The following is a 23,018-nucleotide window of genomic DNA, read 5'->3' on the forward strand; positions in this document are numbered from 1 at the left end:
TGGACTGGGGAAAAGAAATGAAAGAGGACACAGCCTGGTAAAATTTTGCACACAGCATAATTTAATGATCACCATCACTTCATTTAAAAATCATGAAAGAAGGCTGTACACATGGAAGAGACCTGGAGACACTGGAAGGCTTTGGATTGATTACGTAATAACTGAGATTTCAGAATCAGATTTTAAACTGCAGGACATTGTCAGGGGTGGAAAAGGACTCTGACCACAATTTACTGATTATGAAATGCAGATTAAAACTGAAGAAATTGCAACTGAGGAACTAAAGAGAAGGGAACCAGATCAGTTGCAGAAATGCAGAAGCTGTTCAGAGTTTCAAAGGGAGCATTAGGCAACAGTTGACAGAAACAGGGGGAAGGAATACAGCAGAAGGCAGGTGGCTAGCTTTGAGAGCTGAAATTGTGAAGGCAGCTGAGGAACAAATACATAAAAAGGCAAGGCCTACAAGATATCCTTGAATATCAAGGAGAAATTGAATTTCATTGTTGAAAGGAAAAAAATATAAAAATGCAGCAAATTTAGCAGGCAAAAGGGAATACAAATAGCTAAGAAATGAGAATGACAGAAAGTGCAAAATGACAAAGCAGGAATGGCTAGAGAACAAAAGCAAGGTTTTAGAAGTATGTATAGCTCTAGGAAAGATAGGCACTGCGTATAGGAAAATTAAAGAGGCCTTTGAGGAAAAAAGAAGCAGCTGCATGAATATCAAGAGCCCCAATGGAAAATATGGTTTAAGCAAAGAAGGAAAAGCTCAAAGTAGGGAGGAATAGATACAGGGAAATAAACTTGAAGGCAATATTATGGAAATGGAAGAGGACATTGGTGAAGATGAATGGGAGACACAATACTGTGAGACGAATTTGACAGAACACTAAAAGACCTAAGTCGAAACAAGCCCCTGGAGTAGACAATATTCTGACACAATTACTGATTTTCCTGGGACAGCAAGTCGTGAGAAGGACTCCAATTAGTATGCAAGATGTACAAGGCAGGTGAAACACACTTAAGACTACAAGAAGAACATGAGAATTCCAATTAAAAAGAAAAAAAAAGCAGGCACTGACAGGTGTGAACATTATCGACCTATCAGTTTAATAAGTCAAGGTTGCAAAATACTAACACCAATTATTTACAAAGAATGGAAAAACTGGTAGAGGACAATCTCACGGAAGATCAGTTTGGATTCTGGAGAAACATAGGAACAAAAGAGGCAATACTGACCCTATGTCTTCTCTTAGAAGTTTGGTCAAGGAAAGGTAAACCTCTGTCTATAGGATTTGTAGACTCACAGAAAGTTTTTGACATATTGACTGAAATACACTCTTTCAAATTCTGCAAGTGGCACGGTAAAATTCAGGGGCAAAAGGCTGTTTACAACTTGTACAGAAACCAGACAGCAGTTATAAGAGGAGATGGGTACGAAAGGAAAACAATGGTTGAGAAGAGAGTGAGACTGGGTTGTACCTATCCCCGAAGCTATTCAATCTGTACAGTGAGCAATGAGTAAAGGAAAACAAACAAAAATTTGGAGAAATAATTAAAGTCTGTGAGAAGAAATAAAAATTTTAAGCTCCGATGATGACATTGTAATACTATTATAGACAGCAAAGGACACGGAAGAGCAGCTGAATGGACTGGAAAGTGTCTTGAAAGAGGGATATAAGATGATTATTAATAAAAGCAAAATACAGTTAATGGAATGTACTCGAACTAAATCAGGCAATGCCGAGGGAGATAGATTACGAAATGAGACACTAAAAGTAGAAGATGAGTTTTGCCATTTGGGCTGTAAAATAACTGATGATGGTTGAAGTAGAGAGGATATAAAATCTAGACTGACAACGGCAAGAAAAACGTTTCTAAAAAAAGAAATTTTTAACATCAAATACAAAATGTTAGGAAATATTTTCTGGACGTATTTGTCTAGAATGTAGCCTTGTATGGAAATTAAATATGAATGATGAACAGATCAGGCAATAAGAGAAAAGTAGCTTTTGAAATGTGGTGCTACAGAAGAACATTGAAGATTAGATGGGTAGATCACATAAGTAATGAGGAAATACTGAATAGAATTGGGGAGGAAAGACTAAAAGAAGGGAACGAGTGACAGGACACATTCTGAGGCATCAAGGTTTCGTCATTTAGGAGGAGAGGAGTGTACATATCGCACAGGGATACCAAGAGATGAATACAGTAATCAGGTTTAAAAGGATGTCGATTACAGTATGTATTTGGAGATGAAGAGGCTTGCACAGGATATCGTAGGATGGAGAACTGTATCAAATCAGTTCTAAAAATACTGACCTATCAATTAAAAAACAAAAGTTGAAATAATCTATTTCTGCTAGTTGTACAATAGTGTCAAAAATTACTTTTCATTGTTAAGTGTATATTTTTTTGGCTGTCATTCCTCATTCAGTCATTTAAAACAAAGGATTACATATGAAAGAAACTGTAAATCAGTCATTTCAATAAAGATGTGAACATAAACAGAAGGCACTCCACAAGATGTGAACCCACAGCCATCAGCCTATCAGCCAAATAACTTAACTGCTGTTACAGCAAACAGTTCTAGTTTTGTAATCACACAGACATTATTACACTTGCAGCCAAGAGCTGCACCATTAGAGGACATAAAAAATATTAAAATTTCAATAAACAAACAGAAATAGCCCACATACAGCAACTGATGGTGACCCAACACTACAGGTGCTTTGCATCTGTCATAGTTTCACTATGTTTTTACGCCTTTTGACAGTGCCTATCTTGGCTACAAAATTTTTGTGTTTTATATAACAGTTTGATGACAATATTTCAATTGAAATTTGTCTTTAAATTACAAAAACAATCATGCCCTAATACTATTTTAAATTCTAAAAAATTATGGTTCTAGCACTTCACATAACAAAATATATTTATTATAAAAAAATCATTGTTCAGAATGCACAAATGCATCAGAAACACTAATTTTAGAATCAATTTAAAAAAAATGAAATCATTAGGAAAAGAAAAGAAAGATTGTAGTGAATATAACAGGAAATAGTACAGTGGCAGAAATATTTAAATTAAGAAGTGATACAGACATATATTACAGATGAAATTAGGAAAAGAAGACTAAAGTGGTGTCGGTTCTTTCAGAGAGTGAGAACAAGTAGACACAAGAAATACACTATTCGATTAAACGTATCTGGACATCTATTAATGGAAATGCGGCGTGTGCAACCTTCGCCTTTATGATGATTTGAACTCTGCTAGGACTACTTTCAATAATGTGTCTGAATGTCTGTAGAGGATTGGCAGCCTATTCTTCCTCAAGAGTTGAAGCCACAGGAGATACTGATGTTGGATGCTGGGGTCTGGAAGAAAGTTGTTACTCTCATTCATCTCAGAGGTGTTCCAGGTTGTGGCTCTAGGGAGGTTAATTCATTCACGAATGTCATTGCACACAAACCATTGCCTTAAGATGCTGCTTTATGACAAGGGTGCAGTCTCAAACTGATACCATCAGTCATCATTTCCAAACTATTCAGTTCCTGTACGCAGGACACGATGCTGGAAAATGTATTTGTGCCTTTCTGGATTTAGTGTTTACTTAAGCACAATAAACGGACTACAATCTAACGACAAAAAGCAGCTCTATGCTGTAATACCAGTTCCTCCGTACTTCGCAGCTGGCATAACACACAGCAGCAGGTAATGTTCTCTAGGCATTTGCCAAATCCAAACCTCCCATCAGATTGCCACAGGATATAGCATGATTCAGCTTAGCTAGTAGATCAGTTGACTGTTTCCACAGCTAGCCCTGCTTTCAATGGGATAGGTGATGTTTGTGACCAGATTGAAATACGTGGTGATGGGAGGATGTACGGTACAGGTCTGTTACAGAAGTATGAGCCATGAAGATTGTGTAGGGATGGATGAGTGTATTGTGTAGGTTCGGTGGACAGCAGAATGCCACTGTGGGAGGGTGGGAAAGATAGTGGGCACAAAATTTCTCATTTCAGGGCACGAGGAGAGGTAGTCGAAACACTGGCGGAGAATGTAATTCAGTTGCTCAAGTCCTGGGTAGTAATAAGTTACGAGGGAAATAATCCTCTGTGGCCAGACGGTGGGACTTTGGGAGGTCATGGGAGACTGGAAAGATCAGGCACGGGAGATTTGTTTTTGTACAAGGTTGGGAAGATAATTACAGTCTGTCAAAGCTTCAGCGAGACCCTCGGTACATTTCGAGAGAGATCACTCATCACTGCAGATGTGACGACCATGGGTGACTAGGCTGTATGGAAGGGACTTCTTGATAAGGAACGTGTGACAGCTGTGAAAGTGGAGCTATTGCTGGCAGTCAGTAGGTTTGGTATAGATGGAAGTACTGATGTAGTCATCTTTGAGGTGGAGGTCAACATATAGGAAGGTGGCTTGTTGGGTTGAGTAGGACCAGGCGAAGCAAATGTGGGAGAAGTTGTTGAGGTACTGGAGGAATGTGGATAGTGTCTCCTCACCCTCAATCCAGATCGCAAAGATGTCATCAGTGAATCTGAACCAGGTGAGGGGTTTAGGATTCTGGATGTTTAGGAAGAATTTCTCTAGAGGGCTCTCGAATAGGTTGGCATAGGATGGTGCCATGCGGGTGCCCATAGCTGTACCTCGGATTTGTTTGTTGGCAATGCCTTCAAAGGAGAAGTCATTGTGCATGAAGATATAGTTAGTCATGGCGACTAAGAAGGAGGTTATTGGACTGGAATTCATCGGGCATTGGGAAAGGTAGTGTTCAATAGCAGTGAGGCCATGGGCATTAGGGATGTTAGTGTAATGGGAGGTGGCATCAATAGTGACGAGCAGGGCAATGTGTGGGAAAGGGACAGGAACTGTGGAGAGTCAGTGGAGGAAATGGTTGGTGTCTTTTATATAGGATGGTAGGTTCTGGGTAATTGGTTGAAGATGTTGGTCTAAGAGAACAGAGATTCTCTCGGTGGGGCCACAGTAACCAGCCACAATGGGGCATCCTAAGTAGTTGGGTTTATGCACTTTAGGGAGCATATAGAAGGTAGGAGTGCAGGGAGTGGTAGGGGTGAGCAGAGAGAGTGACTCCGGGGAGAGGTTGAAGAAATTATTCAGATAGTTAACGGAGGCAAAAATTTAGTAGTGACAGGGAACTGGAATTTGGTAGTAGGAAAAGGAAGAGAAGGAAAAATAGTAGTCAAACATGGACTGGGGAAAAGGAATGAAAGAGTAAGCCAAATGGTAGAATTCTGCAAGGAGCATAATTTAATCATCTCTAGCACTTCGTTTAAGTATTATCAAAGAAGATTGTACATTTGGAAGAGATCTGGAGAGTTTCAGAATGATTGTATAATGGTAAGACAGAGATTTTAGAACCAGATTTTAAACTGTAAGACATTTACAGGGACAGATGTGGACCCTGACCACAATTTGTTGGTTATGAACTGTACATTAAAACTGAAGAAACAGAAAAAAGGTACAAAATTAAGGATATGGGAGCTCGACAAATTGAAACAACGTGAGATTGTTGGGAATTCCAGAGAGAGCATTAGGCAAAAAATGATTGGAAGAGGGAACACAGTATCAGACCAATTGGTAACTTTAAAGAGATGAAATAGTGAAGGAAGCTGAGGATCAAATAGGTAAAAAGACAATGCCTAGTAGAAATCCTTGGATATCACATGAGGTACTGAAATTAATTGATGAGGAGAAAATATAAAAGTGGAGAAAATAAAGCAGGCAAAAGGGCACACAATGTCTAAAAAATGAGACTTACAGGAAGCGCAAAATGGCTAAGCAGGGTAGAGAACAAATGTACGGATTTAGAAGTATATTTCACTAGCGGACAGATAGATACCAACTACAGAAAAATTAAAGAGACTTTTCGAGAAAAGAGAGTTCAAGTGGAAAACTAGTCCTAAGCAAAGAAGGGAAAGCTGAAAGGTAGGAGGACGTAGAGTGTCTGTACGAGGGAGCTGAAGTTGAAGGCAATATTACAGAAATGGAAGAGGGCATAGATGAAGGTGAGATGAGAGATATGATACTGTAAGAAGAATCTGACAGAGCACTGAAAGTCCTATGTTGAAACAAGAGCCCTGGAGTAGACAACATTCTGTCAGAACTACTGACAGCCTTGGGAGAGCCAGCCATACAAAACTCTTCTATTTGGTGTGCAAGACGTATGAGACAGACGAAATACCATTAGACTTCAAAGAGAATGTAATAATTCCAATTTGAAAGAAAGCAGTTGCTGATGTGTTTGAAAATTACTGAATTATCATTTTAATAAATAATGGCTGAAAAATACTAACATGAATCATTTACAGTATATTGGAGAAACTGGTGGAAGCTGACCTTGGGGAAGATCAGTTTGCATTCCGGAGAAATGTAGGAACACACAAGACAATCATGAGCACATGAATTATCTTAGAAGATAGGTTAAGGGAAGGCAAACCTCTGTACACAGCATTTGTAGACTTGGACAATGTTGACTGGAATATTCTCTTTGAAATTCTGAATTTAGCATGGTTTAATAAAGGGAGCAAAAGGCTATTTACAATGGAAGCCAGACAACAGGTATGAGTTGAGAGGCATGAAAGATTAGGAAATGAGACACTTAATGTAGTAGATGAGGTTTGCTATTTCGGCAGTGTAATAACCGAAATTAGGGGGGGCAGGTAACTTTTTTAACCAAAAAGGAGATACTGAGTAAAGTTAGGGAGATCAGAAATTCATGACACAGCTTCAGTAAAGAAAGGATTTGTTGATAGGAAATATTATGAAGTAGCAATGAATCACCAATTTGGTACTGGAGGTAGGTGGGGAGTGGGGTGGGGGGATTGTAGAGGGAAGCCAGCAGATGAATACAGTAAGCAGAGACATAAAAATGTATGTTGCAGTAATCATTCGTAGATGAAGAGGCTTGCATAGGATAGAATAGTGTGGAGACATGCATCAAACCAATCTTTAGGTTGATGACCACGAAAACATCGACAACATCAACAACAACATTTAGTATATATGGTTATTTTTCACATGTTTGCTTATACAGTTTCATGTGTATATGAATAAAATGTAAGGGAGAGGGTAAGGAGTGGTTCCAATCCCGGGAGCGGAAAGACTTACCTTAGGGGGAAAAAAGGACTCCCTTAAAATCCACATCCTTTCGTCTTTCCCTCTCCTTCCTTCTTTCCTGATGAGGCAACAGTTTGTTGCGAAAGCTTGAATTTTGTGTGTATGTTTGTGTTTGTTTGTGTGTCTGTCGACCTGCCAGCACTTTCATTTGGTAAGTCACATCATCTTTGTTTTTAGATATATTTTTCCTACGTGGAATGTTTCCCTCTATTATATGAATAAAATGTAAAAAATATATAAAAAATTAAACAAAATTTAAAAAAATGAAGAATACAAAACAACATAATAAAATTAAAAAATACGTGAAAAAGTAAAACATAAAACCTCCAGTGGGATTGTGACCTTGACATAGTGGTGAGGCTCGTGTGCCCTGAAAACATAGAAGGCTATAGTGACCAGGTTCAATGATACCAGGTGAATAACCACAGAGCAGCCCTGCAGCCAAGCGACTAGCGCGAGGTTTGGTGTTCTCGTAAAGATAGGTTATTTTAGATTATAAAACACATAGATTAGTACTGATTACGTGGTAAATAAGTGTATTAGTTTAAGTGTACCATTAAAGGTTTCATTTCTCATTACGTAATATAGCAGAAAACGCGAAAAGACCGTACAGTCGTATTTTCTGTTTACGTTCTGCTGCAGCAAATCTATAGAATTTCGTTTAGTTGTTCCTTGCTCTCTCCTGCAATTTAACTTAGCGTACCTCTTCATTATTTAACTAGCATTTCCGGAAAGTAGCGTAAAGTTTAACTTGTTGTTTCAGAAACTTTGCACTTTTGTTTTTGTTTACACACAGTTGCGTATAGGCCAAATTTGTGTAACCATATTTTCGTGTTTATCTGTAATTTAACTGACTTATTCTTAATAAATTATTACGTTTATCATGAGTGAAAAGTGCTTGACTTGCCGTAGAATTGTTAGGTCGGGGCTTTGGTGTGATGGGTGCTGTAGTTTTTTCCATGTGGGTGACTGTAGTGGCGTGGGAATAGGGGAAGTAAATGAGACTCATCAGTGGTTTTGTAGGATTTGTAGTAGAGATAGGAAGATACTGGAACAGGAGGGGAAAATTGCTGCCCTTCAGGCTGAGTTAGACAAGGCCAGGGGAGATCTTGACAGGTTAAGGAGGGAGAAGGGTAAAGAGAGGTGGGAAGTGGCAACAGGCAACAGGAGGAACAGGCCTAGAACTTTGTCTGACAGCTTTATGGTGAATGTGGAAAATAGATTTGACCTGTTGCTTCAGTTAGAAGCTGGTGAGCCTCAAGCAGTTACAGGTGTAGACAGGGCACAACAAACTTTCAGCAGCAAATTGAAAAGTAAGAATGTAGGGAAATCAGTAAAGAGAAAGAAAGTGTTGTTGTTAGGTAGTTCCCATGGAAGAGGTGTTGGCCAACTCTTGCAGGATGAACTAGGATCAGAATACCAGGTCACCAATTTTTTTAAACCTAGTGCTGGTCTGGAGCAGGTGACAGAGGATTTAGGATCACTTTGCAAAGATTTCACTAAGGAAGACACCGTGGTTATAGTGGGTGGGGCAGGTAACAGTATTGACAGAGATCCTGGGTACAGCATAGAGTGTGACCTGGCGAAGATTGCATCAGCATCGAGGCATACCAGTGTTGAGTTTGTATCTGTTCTTGGGCGCCATGACCGACCTCATTTGAACTCTTCTGTCAAGAGAGTTAATTTGGAGCTGGAACGGCTGCTCATGTCGGGTGCGGGGTCACACATTGGTGTGGTTCATGTTGATTCTGTCAGTAGGTGGGATTATACTAGGCATGGCCTTCACCTCAACAGGAAGGGGAAGGGTAAATTGGCTGGGGAAATTGCAGGAAAGTTAAAGGGGGGAGGCACTGTCATGAGTGGTAAAATACCAGTGGTTATAGGATTCAGAAAAGACCCTTTTTTAGGGTAGGGAGGACAGAAAGAAAACAAATTTTAAGAGAGGTTAGAACTGAGACAAACCTTCAGTTTGAGAAAGAAATCAAAAAACATAATTCCAGCTTATTACATCAACATAAACAGCCATTGGTTAAGAATTTTCAACTGTCAGCAGATATTTTAACTCCATCCAATTTTAAGTCAGTCAATGTGAAATGTCAGCTATCTTTATTGCATCAAAATATTCGAGGACTGAGAAATAAAATTAATGAATTAACTATCTGCATAGATGAATTAGAGTCTTCAAACCCAGCTGACATAATCTGCCTCTCTGAACATCATGTGACCACTGGTATAGAACTCTTAAGTGTTACAGGGTTTAGGTTAGCATCTCACTATTGTAGATCAGAAATGGAGAAAGGAGGAGTTGCCACATTCATCAGGAACTGTCATAAATTTAAGAACATAGACATTCATAAATTTTGCCTAGAACAGCATATGGAAGCATGTGCAACAGAATTAGATTTTCACAAAAAATCTTTCATAATATTAAGTGTATATCGAGCACCTGCAGGTAACTTTAATCTGTTTGTAAACCACCTTGAAGCTGTACTGGCCCATTTAACAACCAAAAACAAAGAAATAGTGGTTGCTGGTGATTTCAATGTAGATTTCCTTAAAGACTCTCCCAATAAGAACCTATTTGAGTTAGTAACACTATCATTCAACTTAATTCCCACAGTAAAGTTCCCCACTAGGATAACCACTTGCTCACAAACAGCCATTGATAATATCTTTATAGAAAAGTCAAATGAACAAAATTATATTACAAAACCAATAGTCAATGGCCTCTCAGACCATGACATGCAGTTCCTTCTGTTAAATGTTAATACTGAACAGGATATAAAATCTGTTAAATCTGAGCTCAAGAGGGTAATCAGTAAGCCAAAAATTGATTATTTTAGGACACTCCTCAGAGACATTCACTGGACTGATGTTTACAGTGCTCATGGCATGAATGAAAAATATAACATTTTTGCTAATAAAGTGCTTACCTTATTTGAACACTGCTTTCCCCCAAAACTTACCAAGGTTAGAGCAAAGTCTACAAAGAAGCCATGGATTACTCGAGGAATAGGGGTATCTTGTAAAACAAAAAGAAAACTGTATCTGTCAATCCGAAACATTTCCAATGTTGATGCTATAGCACATTATAAGAAATACTGCAAAATATTAAAGACTGTATACGGATGTCAAAGCAAATATATTACAAGGAAAAGATAGTCATATCAGATAACAAAATAAAGACAATATGGGATATAGTGAAGGAGGAGACCGGTAGAACCAGACATGAAGAGGAACAAATAGCATTAAGAGTAAATGATGCATTGGTGACAGATGTGTATAGTGTTGCAGAACTTTTTAACAAACATTTTATAACTGTTACTGAAAAGATGGGGTTGTCAGGTTCGGTAGATGCTGCTATGGATTACCTTAGACCAGACATTTCAAGTAACTTCCATAATATGAATTTGACCCCTCACTACCCCAACAGAAATAATGTCCATCATAAAATCTTTAAAATCAAAAACATCTAGTGGGTATGATGAAATATCAACAAAGTTAATTAAAGAATGTGATTCTGAGCTAAGTAACATATTAAGCTATCTGTGTAACCAGTCGTTTATCAGTGGAATATTTCCCGAATGGCTGAAATATGCTGAAGTTAAGCCACTGTTTAAGAAGGGAGATAAAGAAATAGCATCAAATTTCCGTCCAATTTCACTGTTGCCAGCATTCTCAAAAATTTTCGAAAAAGTAATGTACAGTCGTCTTTATAACCATCTTATCTCAAATAACATACTGTCAAAGTCACAGTTTGGATTTCTAAAAGGTTCTGATATTGAGAAGGCTATCTACACTTACAGTGAAAATGTACTTAATTCATTAGACAAAAAATTGCAGGCAACTGGTATATTTTGTGATCTGTCAAAGGCATTTGACTGTGTAAATCACAATATCCTTTTAAGTAAACTAGAATATTATAGTGTAACAGGAAATGCTGCAAAATGGTTCAAATCTTATATCTCTGGCAGGAAACAAAGGGTGTTATTAGGAAAGAGACATGTATCAAGCTATCAGGCATCATCCAACTGGGAACTAATTACATGTGGGGTCCCACAAGGTTCCATTTTGGGGCCCTTACTTTTTCTTGTGTATATCAATGACCTTTCATCAGTAACATTACCAGATGCCAAGTTTGTTTTGTTTGCTGATGATACAAACATTGCAATAAATAGCAAATCAAGTGTAGTCTTAGAAAGATCAGCCAATAAAATATTTGTAGACATTAATCACTGGTTCCTAGCCAATTCTTTGTCACTAAACTTTGAAAAAACACACTACATGCAGTTCAGAACTTGTAAGGGGTGTCCCAAGAGTATATGTCTAACATATGATGACAAGAAGATAGAAGAAGTGGACGGTGTTAAATTCTTGGGATTACAGCTTGATAATAAATTCAACTGGGAGGAGCACACCACAGAACTGCTGAAGCGTCTTAACAAATCTCTGTTTGCAATGCGAATTTTGTCAGACATAGGGGATATAAAAATGAAAAAGCTGGCATACTATGCTTACTTTCATTCCATAATGTCATACGGGATTATTTCCTGGGGTAATTCATCAAGCCAAGCTAAAGTTTTCCGGGCACAAAAACGTGCAGTAAGAATTATATGTGGTGTGAACTCAAGAACATCCTGCAGAAGCCTGTTTAGGGAACTAGGGATACTAACTACAGCTTCCCAATATATTTATTCCTTAATGAAATTTGTCATTAAAAATATATCACTTTTTCAAACCAACAGCTCAATTCATGGAATCAATACTAGAAATAAGAATAATCTTCACAAGGATTTAAAGTCACTTAGTCTTGTACAAAAAGGTGTGCATTATTCAGGAACACACATTTTCAATAACTTGCCAGCAGCCATAAAAAGCTTAACAACCAATGAAATTCAGTTTAAGAGAAGCCTAAAGGATTTATTGGTGGCCAACTCCTTCTACTCCATTGATGAATTTCTGAGGAAAACCAACTGATTTGTATATAAGTACAACATAACTTCTGCACAATTTCAGTGCAGTAATGTGTTCACTGAAAATTTGTGTGTGTGTGTGTGTGTGTGTGTGTGTGTAAGTATAATCTAACTTCTGCACCATTTCAGTGCAGTAATGTGTTCATTGTAAATAAGTATTACAGTAGTTGTATTACATGTTTCTTACCTTATAAATAAATATAAAACTTTTTTATTTTAAATTCAGTGCAATAGTATTTGTAAAATGACTCTTAGTGTTCATTAAAAAATGACGATCATTCCACTTGGGACCTGTGGAATGGTACATTAGCTTATTTGTTTTAGTTTAAATATTTGTCATGTATTGTTGTTTTTCTGACATGTTCCACATCCTGGAGGACCTCCTCACTACGGATCAATTGGAATGAAAGTAAATCTAATCTAATCTAAAAAGACTAACAATGCCCAACTCAAGCAGCATGGTTCAAAAGACAATAAACAAACCTACAATGAATCATTCATCGGCCGAGTCAATGGAAATTTAAATCAGGTGTCGAACTATGCCAGTCTAACGTGAAATTTATGGTAGAGTAAAGTAGGGAACCAGAATGAAAAATGCTTGTATTGTAGCACCAAAAAGGCAAATATATCCTGCACAGAGTTAGGGATGCAAAAGAAGGGAAATAGCTTTCTAACTTATCCGGCAGCTTCAAAGACATTAAATCAAAACATCTTGACAAATTAGAATTTTTTTTATGAGTTAAACCTACTTCCCAGCAGAGTGACCTCTCTTAGCTGCAAGGTGTTGGCACACCTGAATACTGCAATTTATAGACTAAGGTCCTTGATCCTCTGCCCAAAATCCAGAAGATTCGCCAGCTATAGTAAACAATACATAACATCATAGCCTGAAGAGGATACGTGTAACATCCCTCATGTTGTCCTGAACATATTCGACTTTTTTGTGCTACGACAGCAGTATGTTCCATCCTGGTTTTTTATTCAATAAAAACCCGACATCACATCAGGTGCTGCAATAATGCCAAGGGGGACCTCAGAGTATTCTAATCAAATTTACTTCTACGGATAACCAAGACAACAATTATATAATAAAACTCAAACGATGCGAAGAGGAGAATGCTCATCTTGGCATTCCGTTCAGAGATGAAGAACTATTTGTCTGATGAAAATGCTTGGATGACTTGAGATCAGAGCAAACAAAGTCCTTTGGCCCTGTAACTATCAACTGAATCCTGAACATTATGAACACTTGTTTTGCTAGAATGATAATCCCAAGGATCTGGCACAAGGAGAAAGTTGTGGTGCTACTTAAACCAGGAAAAAAAGAGAATAACCCAAGCAACTTCAGACCTGTATCAGTTCTGTGCCATTGTTTGATGTTCTGGAAGGAATGGTTTTGAATCAAATTCGTGAGTCTATCAACAAGAAGATCATTTAAGACCGGCCAGGTTTCAGACCAGGAAAGTTATGTACTAGTCAGATACTTGATACAACCAAATAAACAGAGGAAGAGTACAAAAGAAAGCAGATTACACGAGTTCTAAATCTACATACATACTCCGCAAGCCACCGTATGGCATGTGGTGGAAGGTACATTGCACTATTACTACTCACTTCTTTTCCCATTCCACTCCCAAACAGTGTGAGGGGGAGAAAAAAAACACTATCTATATGCCTCCCCAGAAGTCCTAATTTCTCTTGTGTCATCATCATGGTCCTTACACAAAATGTGCTTTGACGGCGGTAGAATCTTCCTGCAGTCAGTTTTAAATGCCGGTTCTGTAAATTTTCTCATGTCAAAAAGAATGTTACCTTCTCACCAGGAATTCCAATTTGAGTTCCCGAAGCATCTCCGTAATACTTGCACATTGAACGTAACAGTAACAAAACTAGCAGCCCACTCCTAAATTGCTTCGAGGTCTTTCTGTAATACGGCTTGGTGTATTTTTCTGAAAGTTGGATGATATGTCGCCAGACACATACATTCTACCCACCAACATAAATAGTCGTTTTGTTGCCACTTCCCCCAGAGATTTTAGAAATTCTGATGGAATGTTATCCTGCCTTATTTGACTATAAGTCCTCCAAAGCTGTCTTAAATTATGATTCTAATACTCCATCTCCTATACTACTAAATTGACTCCTGTTCCTTCTTCTATCACGTCAGACAAATCTTTCTCCTCATAGAGGCCTTCAATGCACTCTTTCCACCTGTCAGTTCTCTCCGCTGCACTCTTAATGTTATCACGCTTGCTAATTTTACCAAATGTTCCTATATGCTAAGTGTCCTTCCATTAATCATTTATTTATCAATTTCTTCACATTTTTCAAGCCACTTCATCTTAGCTTCCCTGCACTTCCTATTTATTTCATTCCTCAGCAAGTTGTATTTCTGCATTCCTGAATTTCCCTGAACATTTTTGTACTTCCTTCTTTCATCAATCAACTCAGGTATTTCTTCTGTTACCCATGATTTCTTCCCAGTTACCTTCTTTAAATCTATGTTTTTCTTTCCAACTTTTGTGATTGCTTTTTTTAGAGATGTGCATTCCTCTTCAACTGCACTGCCTACTGAACTATTCCCTGAACTTCAGGCATATCTCATCATTCCATAGTACTTCCATATCCCACTTCTTTGCGTACTGATTCTTCCTGCTAATCTCTTAAATGTGTATGATACCATGAATCGTAAGAAACTAATAAATAAGATGAACATAACAACTAAGGATGCAGAACAGGAGACTTTACTGTCTCTCTAAATGACAGGAAGTCACTGGAGAATGCAGAAGAATGGCTTTCCCCAATGAAGTGTGGTGCCTCCAATATTACTTTATATATCGATGATCAGCCATTCAATGTTGGAACCTGCTCCTTCATCTATGCAGATGTCACAGCTGTTGCTGGTCAAGATAACATGTAATGTCAAAGAACTTGCCACCTACTACAACAACAACCACTTGAAACTCGTGTGTTCCACCCACGCAATAAGGATGCAAGAATAAAATTGTACATCATTTGGAAAGGATAAAATCTAAATCCCTGTGTCTACCCCCAATACCTATGATACCTTAACCTGCAAACAACACTGTATAGTCACTACATCAGAGGTTTGTACCAGGAACAATCTTATCCGCAAACTGACAAAACACCACATGGGGAGCACGGTCCAACATCCTCCACACCTCTCCACTCACTTTCTGTTTCTCTGCTGTCTCTTCATGAGACAAGCCAAATAGTCACAGGGTGCCTAAGACCAGCCCCACTCAACAAGACATTTCCACTAATGGGAGCAAGTACCTCCAGATGTAAGAAGACAGGTAGCAGCACAGAATGAAAAGAAGCAGCACAAAAGAGATCCATATAAAAAAAAAATTCCCGCTTACAACAGCATCAGTTTCAAGTCCAACAGAAGCCCGCTGAACTGAGCTGTAGCAAACAAAGACTCCTGGAGAATTATGGGCAGCAAACAGATGCTACAATCAGGCTGTTATCTCAAATGTGGGACCTGGAAGGCACTCAACAGGTTAATAATAGGAGTGGTGAGGAGACTAATTTAAAGACATGGGTTATCAGTGATGATGAATTTTGTGAATGTGGGCAAGACAGGACTCTGAACAGTTCTCAGTTTGCAATAATCTGAGCAAACCACATGACACCGAAGACTTGTTTGCAGCGAATGACTGTGTCATTCTGGCTGCTGAACAAAGGACTCATAAAATGTCAAATTCTTTGTGATTAATACTATACTGTAATTTTAAATTATATTGTGGTTTAATGTTCTTCGGACTTGGATAAAGAAATAAAAATGACGTAGATACTGGCTACAGAAACAGTTCGTGAGAGCCTAGACTGTATTCATGAAAGAATAGCAGATTGTAAATTATTACAAGTTTGTCTTGAATAAATGGAAGCACTTACGACAATCTGAGAACTAATTATTTATTACACCAAGAACAGAAAAGGAAAAAAAAAAAAAAAAAAAATTCATGGATGGGAATGGAGAAAGTGGAGGTGCTGCAATCGGAGAATTAAAGCAGAAGTAGTTCAACTTGAATCATACGTACATGGTTCACTTTTCAAAGACTCCAGAAGGAGAAATCCAAGTACAATATTTCTGCATCTCATCATCTACATTACACCCCCGATGCACAGTCAAACTTGTCCAAATGCAGCCTAGGATATAAATACATGAGACATAATACAATTCTAGTAATGCAGCTTACCTCCGCCTCATCTGTTGTTGCATTTGTAACATACATGATGTCATTAGCTATCTGGTATTCACCACTTGGTCGTCTGACCAGGACAAAGGTGCGCATAAAATGTCGAGGCGATGTCTTCTGTTTTGGATTTTGCTCTTTGAACACACCCGTAACAGTCAATATAGTACTTTTGTCCTGTAAAAATAAATACAATTTTGGAAAATGTTCATTGCAATATCTTGCAATCATTAGAATCATTCTAATGGTTACTTCAGACACTTAAATAAAAATTAGATTTTTATAGAGATCATAATATATATAAATAAAAATGTAAATTTTTATTCATTCAAAATCATGTATCTCCAAAAGTTCTTGATCAATTGCATGAAAAATTAGACACAGCATTACGTTCTAAAACAGGCATGTTTTTAGGTATCTATTTCTTTAATATATAATGTGTATATATGTAACTTTTAGATATTTTTTGTAACAATGGTTCCCTATTATTAAATTTATAAAAACTTTATATTACATACATTTTAAAAAATAGGTATATAAAAACACACACACATTCCAATGCAACACTGTGACAAAATTTCAAACATTCAGCAAAAATTTTTGGAGACTTGCAATTAGGAACATTCATAGTTTCTACATAAGTACAAATGTAGATGATCAAACAATCAAGACTCCAGGTAGGAATATCAACAGTGTAGGAAAAGACAGATTGCTATTTACTGTAACAAAGACACGTGAAGTTGCAGACAGGTACGATGTATGATTAACCAACTCCAGCACCTTGGGCAGAGTGTGTGTGTGTGTGTGTGTGTGTGTGTGTGTGTGTGTGTGTGTGTATCTCTTTACTGATGAAGGCTGTGGCCAAAAGCTATATGTTACTGTCTTTTACATGTGCCTGTCAGCAACCTGACTGTCTTTTTTACCATAAGTAACAATCTATCTTTTTCTACACTGTTACTGTAGATTGGGGAGAAGAGAAGTTTGTGGCACAACTTGACCAGAAGAAGGGATCGGTTGGTAGGACATGTTCTGAGGCATCAAGGGATCACCAATTTAGTATTGGAGGGCAGCGTGGAGGGTAAAAATCGTAGAGGGAGACCAAGAGATGAATACACTAAGCAGATTCAGAAGGATGTAGGTTGCAGTAGGTACTGGGAGATGAAGAGGCTTGCACATGATAGAGTAGCATGGAGAGCTGCATCAAACCAGTCTCAGGACGGAAGACCACAACAAACTGTAGATCTTCATTTCATCAAAATTCAAACCTCCAAAGTTCTTCATGGATTGCTTTGAAATTTTGACACAACATTGCATTCAAATACTCATGTGTTTTTACATACCTACTGGAATACCTTCTTGCATATATGTAAAATATATGTAATAGAACAGGAAACATTATAAAAATGTAAATGTTGGTTTCTTCAAAATCTCTAATCTCTGAAATACTAGACTGGCTGCTTTGAAATTTGGACAGAATGCTGAATTCTGTAACGGGTGTATTTCCATGTACCTAATTCTTCAGTACATGTATATTTTAATACATATGATATGTAATATATAAAGGGGAAACACTGTTACCAAAATGTAGCTTTCTGATTTACTTCAGATTTCTACATGTTACTGTGATAAACGTACTTTTTAACATATAGATAAAGAAACATTGTTAGCAAACAGGAAAGTTTATTTATAGCTTATTGGTTTATGATTAGAATACTATCGAATTGAATTTTAAATAACAATAAACAAGGCTCAAGGTTAGAGAGAGAGAGAGAGAGAGAGAGAGAGAGAGAGAGAGAGAGAGAGCAGGGTGAGGGGGGTGGAGGGGGAGGGGAACAGATGGACAGAGTGTTGGGAGGAAACAGACATAGAAGGTGAGAAGGAGGAGATGGACAGAAAGAAGGGCAGGAGGAGATGGAGAGAGGGGGGGGGGGAGAAGATGGACCAAAAGGGAGGGGTGGGAGGAGGAGATGGACAAAGAAAGGGGGGGGGGGGGGGAGGAAATTTGGATATACAACCAATTCCCATACATATTAGAAACATCTACTTCCTCTTTTCTTCTTTTTCATTTAAGCACACTGAGCTGCAGCAAAGTGTGTTCCAGTACATTCTAATACATGCTACAGCAAGAGTAGATATATACTCAAAATTCTATTACTTATGTATAACTACATAATCTCTCTGCAAAGTGTGCTCTCCTCCTTGGTAAACTGCACAAAGCAAAGAGAAAGAATCATTTTCTGAGTAAAACGGCTCCCACACAGATGGGACCAGCAGTCATAAGAAGGAACTGCCACTCTTGGCACAGAGAAAGCCCCTGTGTCTGTATAAACAAGAGATGCTGATGCTTTTATCTGGAGATGCTGTAGCCACCACAGAAAGAATGACCTCAGTAGGAAAACAGCCAAAGGCGAGGTGATGTTACTTCTGAATGTGGAACACCTGTCCTCAGTTCTGTTCTGCACACCAGCTTGCAAGTAGTCCTACAACATTGCACACAACATGCAACCACAAGCCAAAAAATTTGTCACCTCACAAGACACTACACTCTCCTCTAGACTTGATAAGAACCTCTATTTGGTGAGAAAGAAAGTCCACAAGTTTCTTCAGGTATGGTATATAAGCTGAGGCCACTCATTTACATTAAATTACTTGGAGCTTACAAACTGTGGACACACCGACTGCTACGTATCACCTGCTGTTCCAAATAGTCACAGAATTCTACGGCACATGTTCCCAGACAGTGGTACGTGTACTACTGGTGGTACACTAGGGCGTATCAGGTGGTACATGTACAAGTAAACAAAATACATACTGACACAAGTAAAATTATTCTCTTTTGTTACTTTATCTTTAAAGTAAAATTATATTGATTGATGAAAGTGACTCTATAAAACATTAAAAAAAAATGGATTTACAGCAGAACGGCTCTTTTGGATTGTTGGCAGGACACAGGAAGTTCAGACAGTACCCTCCCCACCCTTCCCCTCATTAGTCGTCACTGCCTTTGCCGGGAACCATTCATCTCATTTTGATGCCAGTGATATTTCGATCGGATCTCGTCACTGGTCATTCAAAAGTTTTCATCCGATTTTGGAACTGCTGCCACCTTACGCTATATACCCATATGTGAAAATGCAGTAGTCATTATGCAGTGAATGGTTCACTGTTGTTGTTACTGCTTTGTTGGAAATTATCTTAAATGGTGAACTGGAGTGTGCATATTACAATGAGCAGATTCTTGACTACTATAAGTGTGATGTGAAGTTAAACTTGACTGTGTGACACGTATGTGATTGTCTTTTAAGTTAACCATGAAGTGATTTTTGTGGCACAAAGCTACTACCTCAAATTATGCAGTTAAAAAATTCTAAATCTCCACCTGACAGCGAGTATGATGAAAATTACAATAAAAGTTTAATAAATTCTTTAAGTGTTTAAATGTAATTCATCTCTTATTCATTCATATTACTTGCTACAAGTAAGTACTACATGTGGACATGAACGACTCTGTAAAAAACCCCTTCCATAAAACCTTACGACTTGTGCGTATCACTTTTCTATCCTACACGATAGTCAGTCGGCATGACACAAAAACCATACGAATGTTGTCAGCGCTGAGCGAGATGGCAAAAACTGTTCACCCCCCTACTGTTCCTGACCCCACATCAGTCATTGACTGACCTTCAGAAGCACTCTCTCCCACATCAGTGTTTGTTAAAAGGTGAACAAGCTATCAAGGTACACATGAATTTTTAAAAATGTCAAGTGGTGGGTAGTGAGAAGAAGTCTGGGAACCCCTGTTCTATGGGACTAAGATCGGGTGATTTAGTGGGCCACTCAAGGTGAGATAGTGTGCCCCATTGATTGCCATGGAACATATGCATGCAGTCCTGTGAATACCGTTAATGCCATATCAAACAATGGAAAGTCCAGGTTGGCATATCGACAGTATTATGAAAAGGATGGATTGCTACTCACTGTAAAGATGACACACGGAATTGCAGACATGCAAGACTGTAACACATTTCATCTTTCAGCCAATGAGTTCTTCAGAAAGGAAAACACACAATTCACACAAACAAGCACACCCCGTGCACAAACGACTGCTACCTCCGGCCAGAATAGCATTCACGTGTGCGTGAAGTGTGCTCGCTCATGTGTGTTTTCCTTTCTGAAGGAGGCTTTGTCCAAAATCTGAAATGTGTAACAGGCTTCGTGTCATCTTGTCTGCAACTCGACACGTCATCTTTACGGTGAGTAGAAATCTATTTTTTTCATCTGAGGATGTGATTGACAGCAGCTTATTTGTAATGAAGATAGTGGAACCACGTCTGGGTACAAAAAAACACCCCAACAACATCACAGATCCTCCTCCAGCCCGAATTACATCCTCCACATACTGTGGGTCACAACACTTCATCATGCAACCAGCGTACTCGACACATCACACTGTTTCAAAAAAAGGCAAAATCATGATTCAGCAGACCGCACTACATGCTCCCCCTCCCCCACCCACACCATCTCCTGGATGTTGTCAGTTTTCATGACCTGGAGCCACTGCTTCTCAATCAAGTAGCATCTTAATTGGCATCACGAGGCTCACTGCACCCCATTCCAGTCCGCCCCCTGAGGAAAAATTCCCTCATAGAGCCAGGAATCAAACAAGAGTCCTCCACACGGCAGCTGACTGCACTGACCACTTGGCTACAGAGGTAAAACTTTTGCGAAGCACCCATCTCCGAATGTACGAGGTGTGACCAAAAAGTAAAGGGAATTTTTAATTTTGCAGGCTTCATACGTCAGATTCTCATAACATATTTTTATCTTCTCGGTATACGTGTTCCTGACGTATGTCTGCATTTCCCGCTGTTCGGGAAATTTAGTTTATTGTTGACAGTCGAGAAGGTTATATGTGTTTTCAAGTGACTGGCGAATTTTTACTTTAGGAAAAGATGGATTAATGAATTTGTGTAAAATTTTTCTTGAAAAACAGAATAAAGTGAAGCACCAAATTGGAAATGTTGCCTGTGTCTTTTGGCAAATCTACTTTGCGTAAAACAAGAGTTTACGAGTGGTATAAACACTTCAGAAAGGGTCGAGAAGACACTGAAGACGACACCCACACTGGACATCCCAGCATATCAATTTCCGACAACAATGTCAGCATATCCTTTGGCTCATGCAAAGCAATTTTTTGGGTGTCTTGGGCTCGATAAGTATAGCAGCAACTGTTGTACTTTGACCTAAAACGACACTGCGTACACATTTCTCAGGAATTGCTGAATGAAGTCGACAGTGGTCCAGAACACAAATGACGAAAAATGGATATACTGGTATGACATAAAAACTGAGGCCTAACTGTCCCAACGGAAACTGCCTGAAGAGCCGAGACCGAAAAAATTTTGACAGCTTCTATCACACGTGAATGTTGTTCTCACTGTTTTCTTCAATTACAATGGGACATTGCATCATGAGTTCCTGTCTTACGGTCAATAAGGAATACTACCTGGACATTACACGCTGTTTGCGTGAAGCGATCCGAAGAAAAGGACCGGAATTGTGAAAAAACTATTCGTGGAAACTGTGGTACAATAATGCTCTCATTAACAACTCAATGCTTATTCATGATTTTTTGGCATAAAACAAAATTGTTATTTGCCTTAGCCACTATATTTGCCGGACATGGCCGCCTGCGACTTCTTTCTATCCCCAAGGCTGAAGACAACCGTGAAATGATTTTGCTTTGCCACAGATAAAAATAGAATCACGGAAGGAGCTGAATACTATAATGAAAAGTGAGTTCCAGAAGTGCTTCCATGGTTAGACAAAGTGATGGTACAAGTCTGTTATATCTGAGAGGGATTACTTTGAAGGGGAGAAAGTTGATGTTGATGAATAAACAAAAGTTCCCACTACATTCTGAACACCTCATATGTTACATGCAGTTACCATAAAATTTTTTGCTCATTAACTGTCTGAGATTTAATGCATTCACTGACAGCAACAAATCTTTCATTACCTGATTTTGTAGCTGTCACATTCAGGGTCATTCAGGAGTGAATAAGCTCGGTGATAGTATACTGTCATGTTATGAATTATAATATGACAGAATGTTTTTCATTATACACAAATCGGACTTCATGACAAGAAATTCAGATTGCAAGGTTTGATTTATATATTGTTCAAATCTGCATATATTGGCGCATTGATGGCGAACAAATCAACACGGCATCAAACTGATCATTTCCCAACATAATTACATAAAAATGAAAATAAAGAAAATTTCTGCAAATATCATTAGTAATAGGATATCTATTGACTAGTATAAAATAGACACCTGAATGCATTAGCATATTATGGTAATTATTTGTAATGGCACAAGTAACAAAAATATGTGCTTACATTAAGGTGAATGGAAGGAAAAAGATAAGAGTCAGCTTTTAAGTTGAACATCAAAAATTTAGCAAAGATGTTAAATAGTGACAGTGTTATACGATACATTTGGAACTCTGGCTAAGCACAACAACATTAATTTATTACAATGTCCCCTTGACTGGTTGCGACAACTTTAATGAGAATCTTAGAAAAGCTATTCCACTACACTACTCAGGGGATTCTCTTGATACAATATAGGTACACCATTGCTTTACACTGGATGTTAAATTACATTATC

General features: G+C 38.3%; 1 protein-coding gene across 1 annotated transcript in view; it reads right to left on the reverse strand.

The window, feature by feature from the left end:
• Nucleotides 1–23,018, reverse strand: part of LOC124551027 (nuclear RNA export factor 1-like) — a 161,228-nt gene that overhangs the window by 7,021 nt on the left and 131,189 nt on the right. Inside the window, exon 12 of the mRNA XM_047125875.1 lies at nucleotides 16,349–16,522. Coding sequence (XP_046981831.1) covers nucleotides 16,349–16,522 — 174 coding nt within the window. The remainder of the gene's footprint in view (nucleotides 1–16,348; nucleotides 16,523–23,018) is intronic.

Source organism: Schistocerca americana, chromosome 9, assembly GCF_021461395.2.
Source record: "Schistocerca americana isolate TAMUIC-IGC-003095 chromosome 9, iqSchAmer2.1, whole genome shotgun sequence".
NCBI classification, from domain to species: domain Eukaryota; kingdom Metazoa; phylum Arthropoda; class Insecta; order Orthoptera; family Acrididae; genus Schistocerca; species Schistocerca americana.